Here is a 23025-nt window from a genome sequence, read left to right on the forward strand (position 1 = left end):
CAAAAGCACCACAAAATACAATGAGGAATCATTTTCCAAATCCAAGTAACATGTTTATTACCCCAAAGATCCTTCCAACACCCAAACGACTCTACTACCCTTCTAGGCATAACCCATGCCTCTCCGGTCCGGTTGAAAATATCATCCCACAAACACCTGGCCACCTCACAATGCAACAATAAATGATACACAATTTCCCTTTTTTTTATCCGTAAATCCAAATTTTATTAAAAAAAATGTGAAGCCAAGTACACGAAACATATACAAGAGCAACACCTATGTATGGGTGTCTAAAGATCCAAGGAAATCATTTACGTTCATGCCGTTCAATTCTATTACAATCGACCAATGGAATAAAGTTTGAAGAAAAAAAGTTCAAAGCTCGTCCATTGTCCGTTCATGATCCCAAAACTGCAACCATTCCTTTCCATCCATATGCACCCACCATAGACAGATGGGAATCATCTTCCAAATAGCTACAATATGAGAGTTACCCTGGAGACCTTGCCAGGTACCCAAAAATTCAACAACCCTTATTGACATCCCCCAAAGGAGCCTCGCTCTAGCAAAGATCGTTTCCTTTTAGATTATCTAAGGTGAGAATCTTCCCTAGTGAAGTTGTCCATACAATAAAAGAAGCTTTTAGAGGGGCCTTAGTCTTCAAAATGTTCTTTCATAGGAACGCTCTTGTAGAATGTTTCATTATAGTACGACCGTACAGTAAATCTTCCCTTCTTGGACGGTAACCACATCATCGTATTAGCTCCTCCATTCACTCTAATTATACACAAGATGGAAAAAATATGTAAATGTGTCAATTTCTCAGTCTTGGGCAGCTCTAATGAAAATGATATTCCATTGAGAGCCACTAGATAGATCCATGAGTTTTGCAACTGCAGCCTCGTATCATTTGCAATGCTGTATAAAAAGTTGGGTAGGCTTCCTTAAGAATTCGGTCTCCACACCAAAGGTCATTCCATAATTTAATTCTGGAACCATCCCCAACTGCAAAGTGTGTATATCGATGAAAGTAGGTCCAACCTCTTATGTTATTCCAAAGCCCCAACCTGTGTGGTCCAGTCACCTCATTCAAGCACCATCCTCCCCACAATCCACCATATTTTAAATCAATGTTAACTCTCCACGACACTCCCCTTTCATTGTGGTATATCCACAACCATTTACCCAATAAAGCTTTATTGAAAACTAGCAAATTCCGAATTCCCAGCCACCTTCACGTATTTGGGTACAAACTGTATGCCAATTCATCAAGTGAAACTTGAATTCTCCATCTATTCCCTATTTTTCTTACACAAATAACGCCACTCAATGATACAAAACCAATGTTTCCTCAGATTGTCAATTGTGAGGATTTTCCCAAGGGAAACAATCCAAACTCCAGCCAAAAAAAATAATCTTGGGAGGAACCTTGCATCTCCAAATACTCTTCCAAGGAAAATGGTTACTATTGTGACTCACGAGAGACTTGTAAAAAGAACTAACCGAGAATCTCCTACTCCCAACCAGCGTCCAAATCATCCTATCCTCCCCAACATTACCAACGTTCATCGCATACAACATACTAAAAAACTCAAAAGAAGTACCAAGTTCCCAATCCTAAGCCACTCTAGTGAAGCATACATTCCACCATGTAGAGCCATTAAAGCTATCCAAGAAATCAGCCACCATAGCCTCCTTATCTTTTGCTAATCAAAGAGGGTGGGGAAAACACTCCTAAGGGCCCTCGAGCTACACCAAACATCATGCCAAAAGCAAACACCAGAACCCCAAAGCCTCAGACTCCCGATGATACCTCCAAAACCACTTCCCAAGGAGGGGCCTCATTAAAGATCCCCAAATTTCAAATCCCCAAACCTCCACAAGCGATCAGTGAGAAAACTCTATCCCATCCGACAAGATGGAACTTAGCTTCATCCCCAATACCACCCCAAAGAAAAGCTCGAAATATTTTTTTTCCATATGAGCTGCCAATCCTTCAGGTAAGGTAAAAAGGAGAGGAAATAGGTTGGGAGGTTAGAAAGCATGCTTTTGATAAGAGTAATTTCCCCCCCTTTTGACAAGTAGAGCCTTTTCCAACCTATCAATCTACTTTCAAACTTTCCTAAAACACCAAACCAAATTACTTTTGCCTTGAAGGCAGCCCCAAAGGAAGACCAATGAATTTTGTAGGTAACGAAGAAACCTTACATCCTAGGGTGTAAGCCAAGCTCCAAATATTACTCACTAAACCCACCAAAACCAATTCCAATTTCAAGAGGTGCATCTTCAGACTCAATACAGCTTCAAAACAAAGTAAAAGTGCCCTAAATTATTAAATATGACCACTTACCAGCTCAAAGAAATCAAAGTATCATTTGTGAAGAGTAGATGAGAGATAATAACACCACGCACCGAAAAACAAGATAAGAAACCTCCTCCAACTATAGAATCCAATATACGACTGAGGGCATCCATAACAATGACAAAAAGAAAGGGGGAGAGATAATCCACTTGTCTCAGCCCCCGAGAACTGAGAGTAATCTTTCTCAGTATTTTTCCCAGGTGGCTGAAAGATTGAGCAACAATCGGCTGGCTGGAAGAGAATGTATTGTTCAAAGATGGATTCCTCTAATCAAGAGTAGTCTTTCTTACCTGCCTACATAGTTCATGACTCTATTTCTGCTTCTTCCTTCTTATGTGGCTAATCACATAGAAAAGTTGCAGCAAGACTTCGTTTGGGATGAATTAGGCGAAGAGGCCAATCTTCAACTAGTAAGCCAGGCCAAACTACATACTCCGATATCTAAGGGTGGACTAGGAGTTAGGAACCTGCTCTTATTTAGTTGTGCACTCTTGGGGAAGTGGCTTTGGAGATATCAAAATGAGAGAGAGAGGCCTTGTAGAGGTCAGTTGTAGATTCTAGATATGGATGTTTGTGGGGTGGGTGGTGTCCTTATGAGGTTCAAGGATCTTAAGGGGTAGGGCCATGTAAGAACATAAGAAAAGTTAGGGTATGTTCTCTAACCAAATTCGAGTTGAGATGGTAGACAAAGGCAGGATTAGATTCTAACGTTATTTGTGGTGGGCTAAGAGAAACTCAAGAAGCCATCCTGACTGGATACAATGTTGCTTGTGCTAAGGATGCTTCAACAGCAGATCATTTGGAGATTTCCTGTGATCTTACTCATTGGAACACAAGCTTTATTAGATCAGCTCATGACTGGGAGGTGGATGCCTTTATAACATTCTATCTATTAATTCCACTAGTTTGCAACAAGTGAAGATAAGCTATTTTAGGCCCCTTCCAAGAAAGGGATTTCAATGTTTGTTTCACTCTTTAATGCTCTTATTCGCCATGACAATAGTCCCATTCCTTCCAAGAGTATCTTGTAAACTAAGGTCCATTAAAGAGCTAAGTTTTTTGCTTGGATAACCTCTCTTGTTGTCGTCAATTGATGATGCATCTGTAAGAGTGAAGAGTTTGTGGATCTTTTGTTACATTGCGAGATGGCTGGTACTCTGTGAGAGTGAATTCTTCAGCCAAATTAATTTGGATGCCCAGAAGAGTTGTGGACCTTCTTTATTCAAGGACAGGATAGGTGGTAGTCCACAAATTGCAACAAAAGGGTTCCTAATTGGCACATATAGTGCATTTGGAGGAAAAGAAATGATAGAATTTTTGGGATTGTAACCCCTAAAAGTTGGTTCAAGTGGTAAAGGCCTTGGTCTTTGTGGTATGATCCCTCCAAGGTTTAATGTTTGAATACTCTTGGGTGCAGAAAATCTCTAGGGGTCATTGGACTGAGGGATTATCCCCTTGATTTACTTCAGGTGCACTTGCGGGAAACTCCTTTATAAGGGTTTGTGCACCCTCGGGATTAGTCAGGACACTGTTCTCGAACACCCGGTGCCAATAAAAAAAAAAAAAAATCAGGATTGTGAATGAACAATGAACTTAAGATGTTATTCTTCACTACTCTTATCCAATGGACAGCCCCTAGAGACTTAAATGGGCCCAACTTCCATGATTTTCTTGTATTGCTTTCACTTTCTGGATAGGTCTCTTCTTGTATACATACTATGTACTTAATCGTTTCTTTTTGCACTTTATAATGAAAATATTACTACATAAAAAATTAAATAAACTAACAGACTCAGATTCCAGTAGCTTCATTAAAATGCTCCACAAGACCTACCATAATTTCAACATTTCTTATAGAGCATGTGCGCGTTTCAGAAAAGTCTGCTATTAGGCTACATATGTAACACCTCGAGATATTTTAGAGAAATTATTGCCATTGTATTAATAATAATAATAATAATAATAATAAATATATTATTATTATTATTATTTTATGTTAATGATATTAGGCTTTAATTTATTTTATTGACGTTAATTAGAAAGAGGTTGAAGAGGACCTTAGAAAATTTTAGGCTTTAAAGTTATTGGGCTGGAAGTTAGCTTTGAGATGGGTTAGTATTAGGGTAACAACCCAAGCTCATGTCTAAAACAAGGACCCAAGATAAAGCCCCTAGCCTATAACCCAATCCTACCCAAAACCCTTGTGATGGACCTAACAATATGCATGACCCGGTTATTCGCCCACAACCCGTTTGACTTCAAGTATATACGTAATGTCCTAATGGAAGGCCTAAGCCACATGGCCTATACTCCAAAAGGACTAATCAATGATACAATTGGAGCCCCATTGAAACATTATAAAGAGCAAGAACTTCTCCTTCCCATATACCTACCCTTACCCTTATCATATGGGATATCACAATCTACCCTCCTTAAATTCCCAATGTCCTTGTCGACCTGTTCGTTGTAGGTGGCACGGTTCAAGTCCCACATTTCTGGTTGGGATAGGTTTTGATACGATTTGTAACGCCCCAATGAAAGACCCAAACCATATGGCCTATACTCCCAAAGGGCTAGTCAATGATACAATTGGACCCCCATTAGAACCTTATAAAGAGCAAGAACTTCTCATTCTCAGGTAATGTGGGATCCCATATATCAAATACTCATATCCTTATCATATGGGGTACCACAATATAGCAGACCTGTGTACATAAATATGCATCCCCATGCATCACGTAAACGCACCCTAGCTCCTAGGGTTTTGCTGCAGCCCATAGGTCCCCCTCCAACAAGTCAACGAGTCACCGGTGCTGCCACCTGCTCCTCCCCGGCACAGCCACCGACGGCAGATGAGTGTTTGTTTTGTTGGCATCACACAAACGTATAATGACTAGCCTCTGTTCTTATTTTGTTTCAACCACCATAAGCCTAGCTTAAGCCACCATCTCTCCTCTAGAACACCACCCTCTCCAGCCACACCAACGTAAAGATTATCGAAACCACTGTGCCCAATCCATTACCAACCACATGGTAACACAACAAATGGTAAAAACCATAGTGCACGACACTTTCTCCCTAGTCCAACCACTGTCAACCACCATGAGGACTCCAGCCAACCACTAGGTGAGCCTCCAATCCCTCCCTAACTCTGGTCCAACCTCACACATTGCCCTCAGCACATTTCCAGTTGTTGAAAACAACTCCATTTTTGTAGGCCAAAACATGGAGTTCATGATCGATTGCAACTCTTGGGTTCACCTCCTTACCGCAGCCTTGGACCTCTCATTTCTAGGTATACTTTTACATGATGAATAAATGAAGAGAGCAAGCCACAAGGAAATAGGTTTTAAGTCACATGGGTAATTAGGGTTGAGTTAGGAGGGTTTTAAATGTAATGAGAAGCCACTTTAGGTGTAGTTGCATGTTTTATATTCACATTTTATTACACGTGAGAAAAGGTTTTTTTTTTTTTTTTTTTTTTGATACATTATGGGGAGGGGGGTTTCAAACTCCAGACCTCCATTTTGGCTAGGGGTTATGTCAATCAGGTCACAGGCCTTTGGCATGTGAGAAAATGCTTATCCAGCCATATGATTGAATATAAGGGCCATTTGACGATTTGTGACACGTGCATTAAGCTCATATTTTATAACTGTATAGATATGTACATGTTTACAAGTATATATACGTAGACTTTTCTTAGCAGCCCATGTTACATGAACTCTTATTATTAATGTCGTGTGATATGTGAAATGTATGATTCTTGGTTGTCTAATATGTATATAGTACGGCTAAATATTTTAAACGAATGAGAGATAAGGAAAGGCTAAACAAAAAGAAAAGAAATAAAAGGAACGATTGCATGTTCGACTGTTAATGAAATAAATGAATTGGTCATGATAGTGAAGACGGTACCATAAGGTTAAGGGGTGGATTGCACTGCTGAAATGAGTCACTGGTGATACACCTAGTGATGCCCATTCTTGAGGAGGGCTAGGTTCTTACCACTAGCCCCAGGTAAAGCTGAGACCATATGGGTCACTAACCATAACACATATTGTATTATGATGATGATGACTAAAGATTGTTTGATGCTTGATTGAAAACATACATTGTTATTACGTTTACTGTATGATTTAGTTCTTACTGATTATTTGACTCATTTTTGTTTTTATTTGTGCCTGCCTCAGGTGATGATGTTTATAAGCATGTTGCAGGATGGGATATGGCCCAAGGGGGCAAGACCAAGGCTGGGGCAAGACCAAGGCTTGAGGATTTTGGGCTTTGTTATTCGCTTTATTTTCATAACTAATTTATTGTAGCACATGATTTTAGACTCTTTTTCAATAAGTGCTATTGAAAATCTTTTTTGGGATGTTTTCTTTTAATAAAGTATTTTTGGTTTTAAAACTATGATGATGGAATCGTTTATACCTATCAGCGAGAATGTAGTTAAGTCTATATATTTTAGTCATACCTTCCTTATTCAGACCATATTGTATATTCCTCATTTAGACAATATTTTCTAGCTGTAAATAGCTTGATCACAGCCTTGATTCTATAAATAAGTAGGGACTTTATAGTTTCCATATTTAGTTAGAGTTGATTGCTGTAATGGCTGATTTACAGCCTTGTAATTAGCACTGATTTACAGCCTTGTAATTAGCGATAGTATTCTATATAATGTGAAGAACCCTCACAAGGAGGGCATTGAATCCTAGCCGATAGTATTACCTGAGATGCATGTTTTGCCACATTTTGATGACTTGACTTCTTCTCCTAACCGATTCAAACCTAAACTTGTGTATGAGCAACGACGACCAGCTTTGCCCCTTCCTGAGCCTGATATGCCACCTGACCCTGCTCCGACTACCTCTTCTACGGGTGATCCAGACTTCCACACTGCTCCTCACCGTTCGACCAAAGTATCTCGTCCCCCTGATCGGTATGGTTTTTCACATACCTCTCTCCATGCTACTTTGTCTTCCATTCCCATTCCATCAGGTTATTCCGAGGCAGTTAAACATGAATGTTGGCGTGAGGCGATGGCTGAAGAACTTTGGACTCTCCAGGACAATCACACATGGGATGTTGTTCCTTGTCCCACCACAGTTAAGGCCATTGGTTGCAAGTGGGTTTACTTGATTAAGCTACGTTCTGATGGGACTTTGGATCAGTATAAGGCACGGTTGGTTGCACTTGGCAACCCACAAGAGTATGGGGTGGACTATGAGGAAACTTTTGCTCCGGTTGCCAAGATGACTACAGTGCGGACTATTTTGTCTATTGCTGCCTCCCAAGGTTGGCCCCTTCATCAAATGGATGTCAAAAATGCATTTCTTCATGGTGATCTCAAAGAAGATATCTATATGACCACTCCACCTAGATTGCCATCTTCTTCTTCATTGGATGTCTGTAAGTTGAAACGCTCATTATATGGGTTGAAACAAGCTCCCCGTGCATGGTTTGATAAATTCAGATCCACCTTGCTTCAACTTTCCTTTAAGCAAAGTCAATATGACTCCTCTCTGTTTCTCTACAAGACATCCACTCGCATTGTTCTTCTTATGGTTTATGTTGATGATATTGTTATTACGGGAACGGATTCCACTTTGATTACGCGCCTACAGTAGCATCTTCAAGCCTCATTTCATATGAAGGATTTTGGTCCTCTTACATACTTCTTGGGGTTAGAAGTTCATACTGAATCCTCTGGCATTTTTCTTAATCAACATAAATACGCTTAGGATTTGATTACTTTGGCCGGCCTTCAGGAGACTTCTTCTATAGATACTCCTCTGGAAGTCAACACGAAGTATCATCATGAGGGAGATCTACTTTCCGACCCGACTGTGTTTCGACAGTTAGTGGGTAGCCTGAACCATTTGACTTTTACTCGCCCTTATATTTCTTTTGTTGTCCAGTAGGTTAGTCAGTTCATGCAAGCTCCATGTCATCTGCACTTAGCTACTGCTCGTCGCATTATTCAATATCTTCGAGGATCCCCTAGCCGTGGTTTGTTCTTCCCCACTGGGACTCCTCTTTGCCTTGTTGCTTATAGCGATGCTGATTGGGCAGGATGTCCTGATACACAACGATCTATCATGGGTTGGTGCATGTTTCTTGGTGACTCTTTGATCTCTTGGAAAAGTAAGAAATAAGATCATGTCTCTAAATCTTCCACTGAATCTGAATACCGTGCGATGTCAGCTGCTTGTTCATAGATTCTTTGGCTTCGTGTGCTCCTAGCTGAGCTTGGTTGTGCTTAGTCGGATCCTACTCCTCTCCATGCTGACAATACTAGTGCCATTCAGATTGCTGCTAATCTCGTCTTTCATGAGCGTACAAAACACATTGAGGTGGATTGTCATTCCATTCGGGAAGTCTTGGAATCTCGTATTATTTCTCTTCCTCATATTTCCACTGATCTCCAGATAGCTAATGTGTTTACCAAGGCCACGTCATCAGTTTCTTGTAGGCAAATTGATGCTTCTTGACCGACCAGCATCAATTTGAGAGGGGACGTTAGCAGGAATGTAGTTATCAGTGTACATATTTTAGTCATACCTTCGTTATTCAGACCATATTTTATATTCCTTATTTAGACAATATTTTCTGGCTGTAAATAGTTTGATCACAGCCTTGATTCTATAAATAAGTAGGGACTTTATAGTTTCCATATTTAGTTAGAGTTGATTGCTGTAATGGCTGATTTACAGCCTTGTAATTAGCACTGATTTACAGCCTTGTAATTAGCGATAGTATTCTATATAATGTGAAGAACCCTCACAAGGAGGGCATTGAATCCTAGCTCTAGGAAAATGATTTTAAGATTAGTAGCACTCAGTTCCTCTTGCTTTTAAAATCCTAGAGGTACAGGGTGTTACACAATTTCACCCCATTTTCAGCACACACAGATCATCGCAATCAATAATGGGATAACCACAGCCTCCAGCATACGATGACCAGAATTTTTCTCAAGCCCAGCTCGTTTCTCAAATCTAAAGATCTAGCCACTCTCCTACCACACCAGTTTATTCAAATTGAGTCTTAACAAAGCTCAACTAAACTCACTTTTTCTTGAGCCAGCTAGAAAAGATAGATATTGACTTCTTTGCTTTTCTTTCACACTCCTACATCATAGCAAGAAATAAAGGTATCTTTTCTAGTTTGCAAAGTCCAGCCAGTTTTCAACAATAAAGATATCTATGTAAACATTCTCTCTTTTATTAACTTGGTAAAAGGAGAACCTCAAAAGAAATTTCACCAAACAAATTACGATCATGAATTTAACAAACCATGAAAATGTAAGAAATTTTCTTTTTATAAGTACGAAAATATAAGAAATAAGTCCAAGAAACATTCCAAAAAGCTGTTGTCCTATGATATATGAATCAGGATAGAGATTTTGGATCAATAACAGAGAGTTCAACCCCATTAAACAGTCCATTGTTCTCTCTTGGCATAGACCAAATCTTTCTACTGTTTTTTATAGTCTTGCTTAGGTCATTATCTTTCCATTATAATCTCCTCATACTTCATATTTATTCTTGAAAAGAAAAGTGAAAGTTTCAACTTGTTACAGGAATAGATCAAAAAGGCATAGCGGATAACCTCTGTCATGACTGCAACAGATGTAGGATCATGACCTCGCCAGATGTAGTCTCTCACTTTCATCCCCTCTGCAGCTGCACCTTTCTTGACAGCTTGTATGGCAACAATCAGAGAAGCACCTAAAGAAAAGAATTATTTAGCAGGATTGAGGCAAAAATGTAAACTACATATAAAATTGTAATGCTATGAGTACCTTCAATGAGAAAAGAACCACCAATCACTAGAGCTGCATACAAAATATTTTCAGGGGGCTGAAGAAGGCACATTTATTAATATAGCTCAAATGCATTCACCAAGGCAACAGCTAAAAAGGGGGAATTTAGAACGGAGAATATTTATGATTTTAGACAGAAAAGTTCAGGAGTAAAAATTCACTTGGACAAGTACCTGTGAAGTCCATAAGTTTTGAAAGCCATGAACAATTGTAGCTCCAGAACCAAGACAAAAGATACCAACAGCAGATATCAAAGACCAAACAAATCTTTCCTTGGAGTAGCCATAACTGCAAAACAAAAGAATGATAATTTCAGCATATATACATAGAACAATAAGGATTAGAGCTTGAGCTTTTACCCTACAAGTAAATATGAACCTGTGCAAAGGTGAGCATAACTTTAAAAAAACAGTTGGCATTGACCACTCTGTGCACTATGTTTCGGGTGGTTAAAAAATAAACAGATTTAACCATGTAAAGATAATTATAAACACATTCAGCTTCAGTAATCTCAAACAGAACGCTCCTCAATTTGTTCAGCCAATTGGCCTGGATACTCTGGTTGGCATACTTAGATGTAGGAGTAGATCCAATAAAAATAAAAAATAAAAACTGGCATTTTGTTATAGAATTGTAAGTCTTCTATAAGATGCGTGAGTACGTTGGTTGATGATGGAGATAATGGAAATTTAAGATGTTATCAATGGTGATACACTCACGGATGTAGAGCGTCTGGTGCACGTCTTGAACTACTCAGACCATAAGCAAGAAGTACCTACAAAGTCAATAATAATTAGATTCCTCTTGCTCACAAAGTGAAGGCAAAATAGCTTTTCCACAATCAATAATCAACCAACTGAATTGAATTCAATGCAACAAGCCAAAAATAAGAATGCTCAATACAAAACAGTCCTGAACAAGAACTTGAAAGAGTACCTGATTAGCAAAATCTGCTACCGAGTGCACAACTTCAGCCAACATAACATGGCTAGAGGTTGATAGCCAGACACCAAACTTCAGAGAAAATACAAGGAAGTTGCACCACAGTGCAGTCGTGACTGCTCGTTGACTAGAATAAACAAATGACAAAGGTATGAAAGGAGAAGGATTACATTGTAAAAGATTGGGGTACTAAAATTGTTGGCGCTTTGCATATTACAGGCAAGCATAAAACGAAAACTAATATATCAATAAGTAGGTGCTGGATTGAATCACCCGTGTGACTATCAAGAGGCATACAAATATATAAAGGGTCCACTTGATTTATTTTCTTTTTCCTTTTTTTTAGATGTCAAAATTTTATTAAAAAAAGCAATGAGGGTGCAAGCTAAATATGCAAGAGTATACAGGAGATACACATAAACAGGAAGAGGAAAAAAAGAGAGCAAGACGTTGCTGAAAACATTTTTTTTTTTAATAAGCAAAATAGTTTTTTTGTCAGTAAATAAAGTTTTATTGATTCAAATAAATAAGCATAGCCGAAGTACACTGGAGGTATACGGAAAAGAAGACCTAATTATAAGTTAACGGCTAGAAATAATTACAAGAAAGCTAGTCCCATTGAAGACAACAGCAGAAGCCCATAGAAATAAGGTGTGGAAAATAAACATCTAAGTTCATCCAAAAAGCATTCCTGGTCTTCAAAACTCGAGCAGTTCCTTTCAAACCAAGTGATTCTTCCCCCTTTGACAAGTAAATCCTTTTCTAGCCAACCTTCTTTCAATCTTCTCAATCACACCATCCCCAATAGCCTTCGCTCTATAAGCTGCCCCCAAGGGAAGACCAAGGTATTTTATAGGCAAAGAAGATACCTAGCATCCCAAAATACTTGCCAAGCTTCTGGTATTAAACACGAAGCCCACCAGGACCATCTCAGACTTACAAAATTTTCCTTTAGGCCAGAGAAAGCTTGAAACAAAGCAAAAGAGCCCTCAACGATTGGATAAGGCCATGGTCTGTCTAAAAAATTTTGTTAATGAAGAAAGACATAGGAAGTTAATGAACACACATCGAAAGACATAGGAAGTTAATGAAGAAAGCACTAAGATCCTCCACCATCCACTCAAAATCTAAAAACTCTTACTGTTTCTTTCCCTCCAAATGCGCCACATCAAACAAGATGTAATATTTTCTATAATATTTCACTATGAAGATTACCAACATGGCCTTTCCAACACACCAAGTGATATACCACCCATCAAGGTTTGACCTAATGTAGCCCAAAAAGAAACTGAAAATAAAATTCCACAAAACACTCCCAACTCATTTTACACATACAACATCAGTCAAATACTAAAACTAGTCACTTCCTTGGGTAGTCCAAATTGAGAATCTCCCTAAAGTTGTCGTCCAAAAAAAAAAAAAAATGTGAAGGAGACTTACTCCCCCAAATATTCTTCCATGAGAAAGATAGTACATCATGGGAGGGCAAAGCAATAAGAAGAAACTTACTTTGAAAAATCCTCTGCATAGGGAGACCCAACAAAGCCTATCCTCGACACCTTGTCTTAAATGGGTGGAATACACCTACCAAAAAACGAAGCAAAAATATCCACCCCTCAGTGGACAATGAACTTTCCTTTCATAGAGGAGCGCCAAAAAAGCTTATCTTCAACTATTCTCATAGGAATAAAGCATACTAGGTTATAGAATTAGGAGAATGCGTCAACTTCCCAATCTCGGACAGCTCTAAAAAATGTGACATTTCCTTGGGGAATGCTGTTGGACTGATCTAGGAGGTCTGCAGTCGAGACTTCCTTCATTCTTGCTATAAAATAAAATTCTAGATAAGCTTCTTTGAGTGCCCTTTCACCACACCATATGTCATGTCAGAATTTAATTATAGACCATCACCTCAAATTGGGTATAACTGAAGTATGTAGTCCATCCTCTTTTGATGTGCTTTAGAGCCCCCACCCCATATGGTCCACTCACCTTAGTTGAGCACCAACCTCCCCATGCTCTACCATACTTTGAATCTATGGCAGTTCTCCACAAGGCCCCCTGTTCTAGATGATATCTTCATAGCCATTTGCCCTGCAAAGCCTTGTTAAAAGTCTACAAATTTTGAATACTCATACCTTCTTCTTAAATTGGGGAATAGACTATGGCCCATTTTACCAAATGAAATTTAAACACATAATTCATCCCCCCCCCCCCCCAACTAGGGCTGTAAAATGAACAGGCTACTCGACAAGCAACTCGAATTCGACTCGAATAAACTCGAAATCGGCTCGAATCGAATATTAAATGGGCCGTTTGTAAACACAAAAATAAACTCGATTATTAAACGATACAAACTCGTATAAAACTCGACCGACTGGATTAATGTTCGTGAATATACTCGTATGAAGCTCGACTCGTATATATTTATACATATATAGTAAAATATAAAATATATATATAATAATCAATAATTATATATGTATTATTAATTATGTATATAGAATTATAGTGACTTATAGTTAAACATTTTCTTCTACATATACTATAAGTTTATATATTTAATTTATAATATTAATATATCATATTGATATATTTATCTTATTTGATAGAAATGTCATATAAGAAGTTATGCTTATAGGCTAATAAGGCTCTAGGCTATAGGCTATAAGCTATAGTCATAACTTATTGCCCTATAACTTATCACTCATAATTATATCATTCTATTTACAATATTTTTATTAATCTATCATAACATAATTATTAAATACTTATCACCTATGATTCTTAGATTATATCATTATATATTCTATGAATTAGCAACACTACTTGCTAGTTTTAAAAATTATTTTATATAACAATTAACATGTATTATAATTTATAGAGTATAATATTTTCTAAAATAGAATACTCTTTTTGGTTAATATACGGTATTAGTATATAGTATTATTATGTTATACTAATTAATATAACTATAAATTTATATTATGAGTACCAATTTGGACATTGTTTGATAAAATATAATGTTAGACAATTTTATAGTATAATTAAATATTATAAATAAATATAGTTTTTTTTACAACACTACAGTCACTACTTGCTAATTATAATAATTATAATATAAAAAAATTAACATGTATTATAATTTATAATGCATAGACTATAGTATTTTTTTTTAATAGAATAATATTTAAATATACTTTTTTATGCTAATATAAATTTAATTAATAGTATTAAAGCAAGATTGATTTCAACCGTTGGATATGTTATTACTTTTTCTTGGGACTTGGGAGCCGTTGGATTTGTTCTATCTAATTATTTACCCTAGGGTTACAACACTTCCTGAGTCTTCTACTACTGCGCCGTTTCACGTTTCACCAAGTGAAATTTCACTCTTGCGGCCTTGCCGCTTCACTTTCTCTCCTCTCAGTCTCAGAGCCATCGAGAAACCCTAGCTTCTTATCCATTCTCTGAATCTCTTATGCTTACACGGTTACACCGATTACTAGTTAGCTCCTATATGCCATCTTAATCTATCATTCGATTTGATAGGAATCGATTTGTCTGGTACATTTGGGCAGCATTTGTTCTCGAGGGGCCTCGGGCCCTCAAGTGAAAATGACTGCTTCTGCAGTCTGCTAGAAACCCTAGCAGATGCAGTCGGCGGCCGTTTTAGAGGGGAACCATGGCTATAATCTCAGCCTCTGAGAAAGCAGCCAGTCCTCGACAAATGGGTCATTAAATGCATGCATTTATGACTCCCAACCACTGCTTCCCTGATTTTATGGTTTGTGGTTCTCTGGTTCGTCGATTCGTCCATCTACGAGTCGATTACCCAATTTAGTTTCCTTTTTCTACGCATTTGGTTGGGAATGTTGGCAGATTTGATTGATCTTATCTAGTTATAGTTTTATCCAACTATTTTTTATGCCCATTTCTAGTTCTATCCTAACTCTTTTTCATATTGTGATTTGTGGTATTTTTACACAATAGATCTAGATGAAATCATCTAAGTACACTGTCATTCATGAATCGTGATCACTCAGCAGTCGTATATGCTAATTTTGGTAACTGTGAGACACTGAGACTATGACTGTTTTGGTTGTCCATCACTTTGATTGTTAAGTTTATGTTTTATTTTTATTTTTTTTTTTATTTTGTAATAGTTGAATATGCCCTGTTAGAACTTAGACCTTAGGCCGTTAAGTGTTAACTTCATGTTTTGGTTATTGTGCTATTGCTTACAATTTTTGAACTTGTAGTCTAGCTTGAGCTTTTATATCTAAGCTTGCTGCTTGCCTAATCATCTTGCCTACTGAGTTGTGCTCGAAGAAAAATTTATAGTCTGCTGTGAGTTCTCTCAGCCTCTCAAGTTAATTGCTATTTAATGATGCTTTATGTTCTTGCTTGAACTATTTAATAATGCTTTATTGTTCATGTTTGGGTTGATTAATCTGATCCTATGGTGATTTTGGCCTTAAGTAGTGGTGCATGTTTTATTTAACATGTATTGGTTGATTTATCTTTTACAATTTGTCTTGTATTTGTGTAACTGTGTTTATGTTCTAATTTCAAGTATTTAAATATACTTTTTTGAATCTGTTTTGGTTGATTATAAAGGATCGTATATGGTGATTGCTTCAAGTATTTAATTTACAATCTGTCTTGTAGTTGTATAACTGTGTTTATGTTCTAATTTCAAGTATTTAAATATACTTTTTTGAATCTGTTTTGGTTGATTATAAAGGATCGTATATGGTGATTGCTTCAAGTATTTAATGTTGTCATCTTTACCATGTGTTACTTGATTCATCTTATCCAATCCGTTTTGTGTTTATGTTCTAATTTCAAGTACTTAAATATGCTTTCTTGTTCCTGTTCTAATTACAAGTATGAAATGGTATTGTGTTTAATATGTTTTTGTTGACAAGTTTTATCCAGTTTCTTCTATGTTTATGTTGTTGAGGTGCCTTGCTTCTGGAGGCACATCGAGCCACTAAGGCAAGATTGTATACTAAAACTGTTCAAGTCAAATTAGTTTGACTTTAACATCTGTTTTAGTTGAATTAAATCAACTATATCAGCCTTGCCTTTTGGAGGCACATTGAGCCATCAAGGCAGGGCTGTATAACAAAACTGTTATTGTGAAATTGTTTTGACTTTAACATCTTTTAGTATCCTTGCCTTCTGGTGGCACCTTGAGCCACCAAGACAAGGTTGTTTTGATTTCTGGTCAATGTTTATATGCTTATTGTATGTTTCTGGTTTTGTGTTTACAAAATATTAGATCCCACCAAATGGGTGATCCAGTGAATGAAGTTGATCCGGTAGAGGAGTATGAAGATGAAAACTCTGTTGGGATTAGCTTAGTAGAGGCCATATCTGATAATGATAGAGACACTGCCCAAAATTCTCAGGCCCCTAATACTTTGTCTACTGAGGGCCCTTCCACAGAAGTTCAAATAGTAGCCTATGAAATAAAAAAGAAAGAGGACTTCTGATGTATGGAATGATTTTGTTGAAATTAATAGAGATGGGGTTAAAGAGCCTCAATATAAGTGGTGTAAAACGTTATTTAAAACTTCTCGCTCAAGTTCTACGACTACATTACGTAGGCACCTGCTGACCTGTTTGCCATATATGGGGTCTAAGAAAAAACAAAAAGTCTTAGCAGTTGAGTCTAAGGAGGCAGATGGTGGCTTCACTGTCTCAAACTTTACCTATGATCGTAATAGGGTTCGAGAGCTTGCCTCTCATATGATACTTTACCATGAATATCCATTCTCTTTAATGGAACATGTGGTATTTAATAGATTCATGAGTGCAAACACTCCATATTGGGAAAAAATGTCTCGGGCTGCTGCAAAAAAAGAATGAATGAGAACTTATGAGAATGAAAAGACAAAGTTAAGGGCTTTGCTTAAACATGTGAATAAAGTTCATATCACAACTGACATGTGGACTTCTTGTCAAAAACTTTCATATATGGTAGTGACATGTCATTTTATAGACTCTGATTGGCATCTTCAGAGGCGTGTCTTGAACTTTTGTAATGTGCCACCTCCACATACTGGCCTTCTTATTGCTGATGCTTTAGAAAAGTGTTTCCAAAATTGGGGGATTGAGAATAAAATTAGTTCAATTACTGTTGACAATGCTAGTTCTAATAATGTTGCCATTCGGATCTTGAAAGATGATTTTAGGTTGAAGAAAACACTGTCTGTAAGTGGCCAACTGTTTCATGTACGTTGTTGTGCACATATAACAAATTTGCTTGTACAGTATGGACTTGGGGAGATTAGGGATATTGTTGATTGTGTTAGAGATAGTATAAAATATCTGGTAGCATCAGAGAGTAGGCTAAAACAGTTTAGTGAAATTGCAAAACAGTTACAATTGCCCTCAAAGAAACTGATTTTAGATGTGCCTACAAGATGGAACAGCACTTATTTAATGTTGGATGCTGCAATTCAGTTCAAATAAGTTTTTCCTAGATATGGTGATAGAGATAGATGTTTTGAATGGGTTCCAACTGTTGAAGAGTGGGGGCAAGTTGAAAATGTTTGTCCCCTATTAGCTATTTTCAATGAAGTCACCAATATTGTATCTGGAAATGATTACCCAACAGCAAACTTATTTCTTTCTGAAGTTTGGAGAATGAAAGACATCTTAGGTAAGAAGAGTAGAGATGAGAATGAGTACATGAAATCAATGGTAAGAAAAATGAGTGCTAAGTTTGACAAATATTGGGGGCAGTGTAATCTATTGATGTCAATTGCTGCGGTGTTAGATCCTAGATTCAAAATGGTTCTGATCCAGTTTTGTTTTCCTTTAATTTATCACGGGCCGGAGGCTGCTAAGAATATTGATCATGTCTCTGCTGTGTTGCTTGAGTTATATAATGAGTATGTTTATGAATACAATTCAACTCTTGAGGCACAAAGAGAGCAGGATAATGCTCGAATGAATGTATCTGGTTCTTCCTCAAGTGTTGGGACTGGGAGAAGCATGCAGAGTGGCCAGTCATTATTTAAATCTTTTGTTAGAAGTGTTGATACCGTGCAGCCTAGTAAATCAGAACTGGACAATTATTTAGAGGAGAGCATTTATATTTGTGAAGAGGGTTCAAATGCAAGTTTTGATGCCTTGGAATGGTGGAAAACAAATAGTCTCAAGTTTCAAACTTTGTCCAAACTGGCCCGAGATATTTTGACTACTCCAATTACCACAGTTAGCTCAAAATCAACATTCAGCGTAGGAGGCAGAGTCATTGATCCTCATAGAGCTTCATTGAAGACTGAAACTGTCCAGATGTTGTTATGTGGGTCTGATTGGATTAGAGCATTATCTGGGCTTAAAAGATCATCCACAAATTCTGTAAGTTTATTTTATTTATTTTAATTGCCTATTGCTATTATACTATTTTATACTTACTATTATTAATTTATTTACAAAAATACTAACTACTGTTTTTTTCTTGTCAATAGATGGATGTTCCATCAGAAACTCATATTCTCTTGCCACAGCAATAGGCCCATACAGACTTACATTCTGTTTTTTGAGCATGTTGAAAAAATGGAGCATTTGGGTAGTTTTCTAGTTTTATCTGGTTTTTTTTGTTTAGTCTATATTATTTGCTATATGATATTTGGACAGTTGACTTTGTAATATTTGGACAGTTTGGTTGTTCTATTTGATTTTGTTTGGGATGATATGAGTCATGATAGTTCAGGTAATTTCTAAGTTCTAACTCCTCACCATCCAGATTTCCTTAATTGACTTTAAATGGCAAATTAAATTTTGCATTGCAAACATCCCTTGACAATATTACTAAGTTAAAAGTACTTGATTAATTTTGCAAGGGAATAAAAATTATATTAATGTTTTTTTACTGGATCAATGTGTACAGGTTGTCATGGTGATTTTGTTCAAGTTTGGGAACTTGTTGACTTCTGACATGGTGAACTCAGATTTTGTATAAGTTTGGCAACTTCCTGTCGTTGTGAATTTCCTAAATTTTGGTAACTGCAGTCTGCAGTTAGAAGAATGGTAGCTTGTTGTGAACATCTGTTTTGGACACTGCAGTTGGCCATCTATAAAATGTCTGGCTGATTTTGTTGAACTTTGGTAACTTGTTATGAACTTGTAACTTCTTTGGTAACTTATTTGGTAACTGCCAATGGTATGAGAGTATGCTGCCTATTGACTATTGAGTATTGTGGGCCTGTGGGTGGTAACTGTCTCAAACTGCATTTTGGATCTATTTTGTATTGATATTTTGTGGCTGGTATGAGAGTATTGAGTTTTAAGTATTTTCTATGTGTGTGCCCATTGAAGTTGTCAACTTGTCTACCTCACAGTTTGTTGTCTGGCTGATATGAGTCATGCCTATTGCCTATTGCCTATTGCCTATTGCTGGGTCGTTGTTTTGGATCTGTTCTGTGGTAACTGCATAATGCATTTGGTAACTTGACTGAATCACTGATGCACATATTTCTATCAGATTTTGGGAACTTGCTGACTTATGTGACTGTCACGGTGATATCAGATTTCAAAACTTGTTTAAATCCCTAATGCACATATTTATTTATGATATTGCTTGTATAATTGTATTGTGTAACTTGTTAAAGATATGATATTGATTTTTCACGGCAAATTAAGTTTTGCATTTTCTGTGGGATATCCCTTGACAGTATTGCTAAGTTAATAGTACTTGAGCAAGGGATTAAAAATAACACCAATTTTTTAGTGTATTAGTGTATGCAGGGCAATAATGTCAAGATTTCTGGCTGGCTCCATTCATGATTCCATGAAGACTGAGGACTTTGTCATTTGACAGCCCATTTTTTGTTTTGAAATATAATGTATATTATTTCATAATTTATTGTTGTAATTAATTTTTTTATTCACTTGTTCCATTAAGATGTAAAATTTCGTCTAATATTGTACCATAAGTCCATAGCCATAATACTCTTAATGTAAATTTGTATTTAATTTGTTATCAGTATTGATGCATTTATTTTAATTTTATGATTTTATATGTTTATATTTCTAATTTAATTAGTAGGATTTTGACATAAACGAGCCGAGCTCGAGTCGAGCTTGGGCTCGGCTTGTTAACATAACCGAGCTCGAGCCGAGCTCAAGTTCATTTCCCTACTATACGAGCCGAGCTCGAACTGGCTCATAGGCTCGGCTGATAAACAAGCCGAGCCCAAGCTCGACTCGAGTAGTGAACGAGTCGAGCTCGCACACCCCAGGCTCGCTCGAACTCGGCTCATTTACAGCCCTACCCCCAACCATAGGAAAGCCACTGAAGTTTCTCCATACCACGAGCGACATTGGACGTTGTGGGTTGGTGGCAAGTCTTGGTAGTACATCAAATTCCTTCACCTCCGACATGGGTGCCGTCGTTTCGTCAACGAGTACATTGATTGGAGGCTATTACAAATAGCCCCTTTTGTTCTATGAAAGATGAAGGGCAGCGATTCTAAAGTTAGTTGAGGCTATCACAAATAGCCCCTTTTGAGTCATTGTAAGGAGGTTTTTTTCCTCTAACATATGAATTCAAGCTTTGGTTTCTTTGAGTCTTCTGACCCTAGAAAGTCACGTTGTTTACTTCAGTCCCATCCACCTATTTAATATAAAAAAATTTAGTGTTGGAATTCCTAATTAATCCCTTTTTATGAGTCCTTGTCATGGCTGCAATTGTTTGAGATGAGAGAGAGAGAGAGAAGAGACAAAGGAGAGAGAGCACAAACGTAGAAGGGGAGACATGAGAGAGGAGAGAAAATTGAGATCACATTATTAGAAAGAAAATAAATTGATTAAAAAAAGGGGAACAAAGGTCTTGGAGTAAAATCGGGCTAAAACACAATGTATATCCATAGGAAAATCTAATGTATTACAAAAGAAAAGTGGTCAAAAAATGAGGTGATTCTGTCATAATCTCCCCACATTTTTTTCATAGACGTGGACTCACATTTTATGTAGAAACTTGATATATCTGCATCTACAATTTGAGTCTGCAAAGCATCCAAAAAATGTATTTATAGATGCTTGCCAAGTTTGAGAATCACTGAATTTGATACTTTAGACTCGTGCTAAAGATAAAAGTCCAATGCCTTCTTTTCCCAGTGAAAGGCAAGATCTTTTAAATGAATTGTGATACCCCATATAATAAGAATAAGGGTAGATGGGGTATGTGATCCCACATTGTTTGAAAGGAAAAGTTCTTGCTCTTTATAATAGTTCCAATGGAGCTCAAACTATATAATTGACTAGTCATTTTAGAGTATAGGCTATGTGACTTGGGCCTTTCATTGGGACATTACAAACGGTATCAGAGCCAAATTTCAGTCTTGGGACCTGTGGGTTATGGACCCACCACGCTTCCGCTGTGCCTACCGACAGACCACCCCACTACGGCCAGGTTGATGTAGAAAGCAGAGTTTGTAATTTCTCATCAACGACTGTAGTCCTATCACTTACCACCATATTTTCAATAACTGTACTGTCTTTAAACCCTGGCTAAATTATGTGTAGGTACTTCCAACATCTTCCCAAATATTCCAATTGAAATTTTTGAAATTCACATATTCTACAATACAATATACATTTCCTTATCAGTTATATTTTACATACAACAGTACCAAGTTTGACCAAATTAGAAACATGAACAAATACGATGCTAGATACACAAACGACAAGATAGAGGAAAAAACAGGAACAGAAGAGAAGACAAGACTCTGACCTGTGTTCATCACTGGTGTAGATCTTCTTCACTTGCTTAGCCCTCGTAAAAAAATCTGCAACCGAAAAAGAAAATTCCCATCTTTATTAAATGAAAGTCTATAGGTTAATTGCGCAAATTTAAGTCAGGAATGCAAGAAAGAAGAAAGAAAAACAAAAAAAGAACAGAGACAGAGAAAACTTACTGCGATGGGAGGAGTACCGATGGTAATGCTGACGGTGAAGGCCGTCCAAAGAAACCAATCCCAATAGAACGAAGCGTTCGGAGGAACCGGCAACTGGAGAATGAGGAGAGAGTAGCCGAACAAAGGAACCAAACTTGGAGTCATAGCTCTTGCTGTGGGTGAGAGTTTGACTAGGATCGCGGTTTTCGTGGTGGGAGGGTTGAAAGAGTGGAAAATAGGGGAGAATGCGAAGAGAGCCAAAGGAGCGCAAGGAAGGGTGGTTTTGCAATTGGTGGGAGGAGCAACGGCGGAGGTAAGAGCGAAGGAGATTAAGGCAAGGCTTCGCTTTTCTCCGCATGGCTTGTTGGTATTTCCTACTACTCCATTTCAAAATTATTAAATAAATAAAAGTGAAAGATTGAGTGTGTTTGCAGGCATAGATGAGGAAGATGCCATTTCAGAGATTCTTCTCGCCCTAGCAGTATATCCCTGCTTCGCCGCGCATGCATTCCATTTCCCCCTCCAATCTCCTGTCTCTGTTCTCTATATTTTTTTCCTTTTTCCCCATTTTTCTTCTAAAACTTCAAAAATTTTAGAATAGGAGAAACAGAAAGTTTTGTACCATAATATTGCCTCATGCCGAAGTGAAAATTTAAACTAGAAAATCAGTTTGGTTGGTCTAGTTTCAGACTGTTTGGGTTTGGGACCGATTTCATAATTTCACAAATTCAATAGAAATCCATTCCGATTTTAAGATTTTCAAGACCGGACCGGACCGATTCGTATTTATATATATATATATTTAATTTTTGATATTTTATATTTAGTTTTTAATATTATATAAAATATTATATATATAATATATTTATATATAAACTAATTTTATATTATAGTTATAGGCCTGCAACCCGTTATGTCCCAATTGGGTTTGTGCTCAATCCGACTCGATCAACCACATGCCAAGGAGGCAACCC

General features: G+C 37.3%; 1 protein-coding gene across 2 annotated transcripts in view; it reads right to left on the reverse strand.

Moving 5' to 3' along the window:
* Positions 1-22796, reverse strand: part of LOC122312880 (metal tolerance protein C4) — a 37114-nt gene extending 14318 nt beyond the window's left edge. Inside the window, exons 1-7 of one of the 2 annotated variants that reach the window (XM_043127551.1) lie at positions 22073-22796; positions 21889-21943; positions 11130-11262; positions 10913-10968; positions 10367-10481; positions 10173-10230; positions 9980-10098 (exon numbers count right to left, since the gene is read on the reverse strand). In XM_043127551.1, coding sequence (XP_042983485.1) covers positions 9980-10098; positions 10173-10230; positions 10367-10481; positions 10913-10968; positions 11130-11262; positions 21889-21943; positions 22073-22409 — 873 coding nt within the window. In that variant the 5' untranslated portion in view covers positions 22410-22796. The remainder of the gene's footprint in view (positions 1-9979; positions 10099-10172; positions 10231-10366; positions 10482-10912; positions 10969-11129; positions 11263-21888; positions 21944-22072) is intronic. The other variant, XM_043127559.1, reaches the window with a different exon arrangement.
* Positions 22797-23025: the final 229 nt, after the last annotated feature.

This window comes from Carya illinoinensis, chromosome 1 (assembly GCF_018687715.1).
Source record: "Carya illinoinensis cultivar Pawnee chromosome 1, C.illinoinensisPawnee_v1, whole genome shotgun sequence".
NCBI classification, from domain to species: Eukaryota; Viridiplantae; Streptophyta; class Magnoliopsida; order Fagales; family Juglandaceae; genus Carya; species Carya illinoinensis.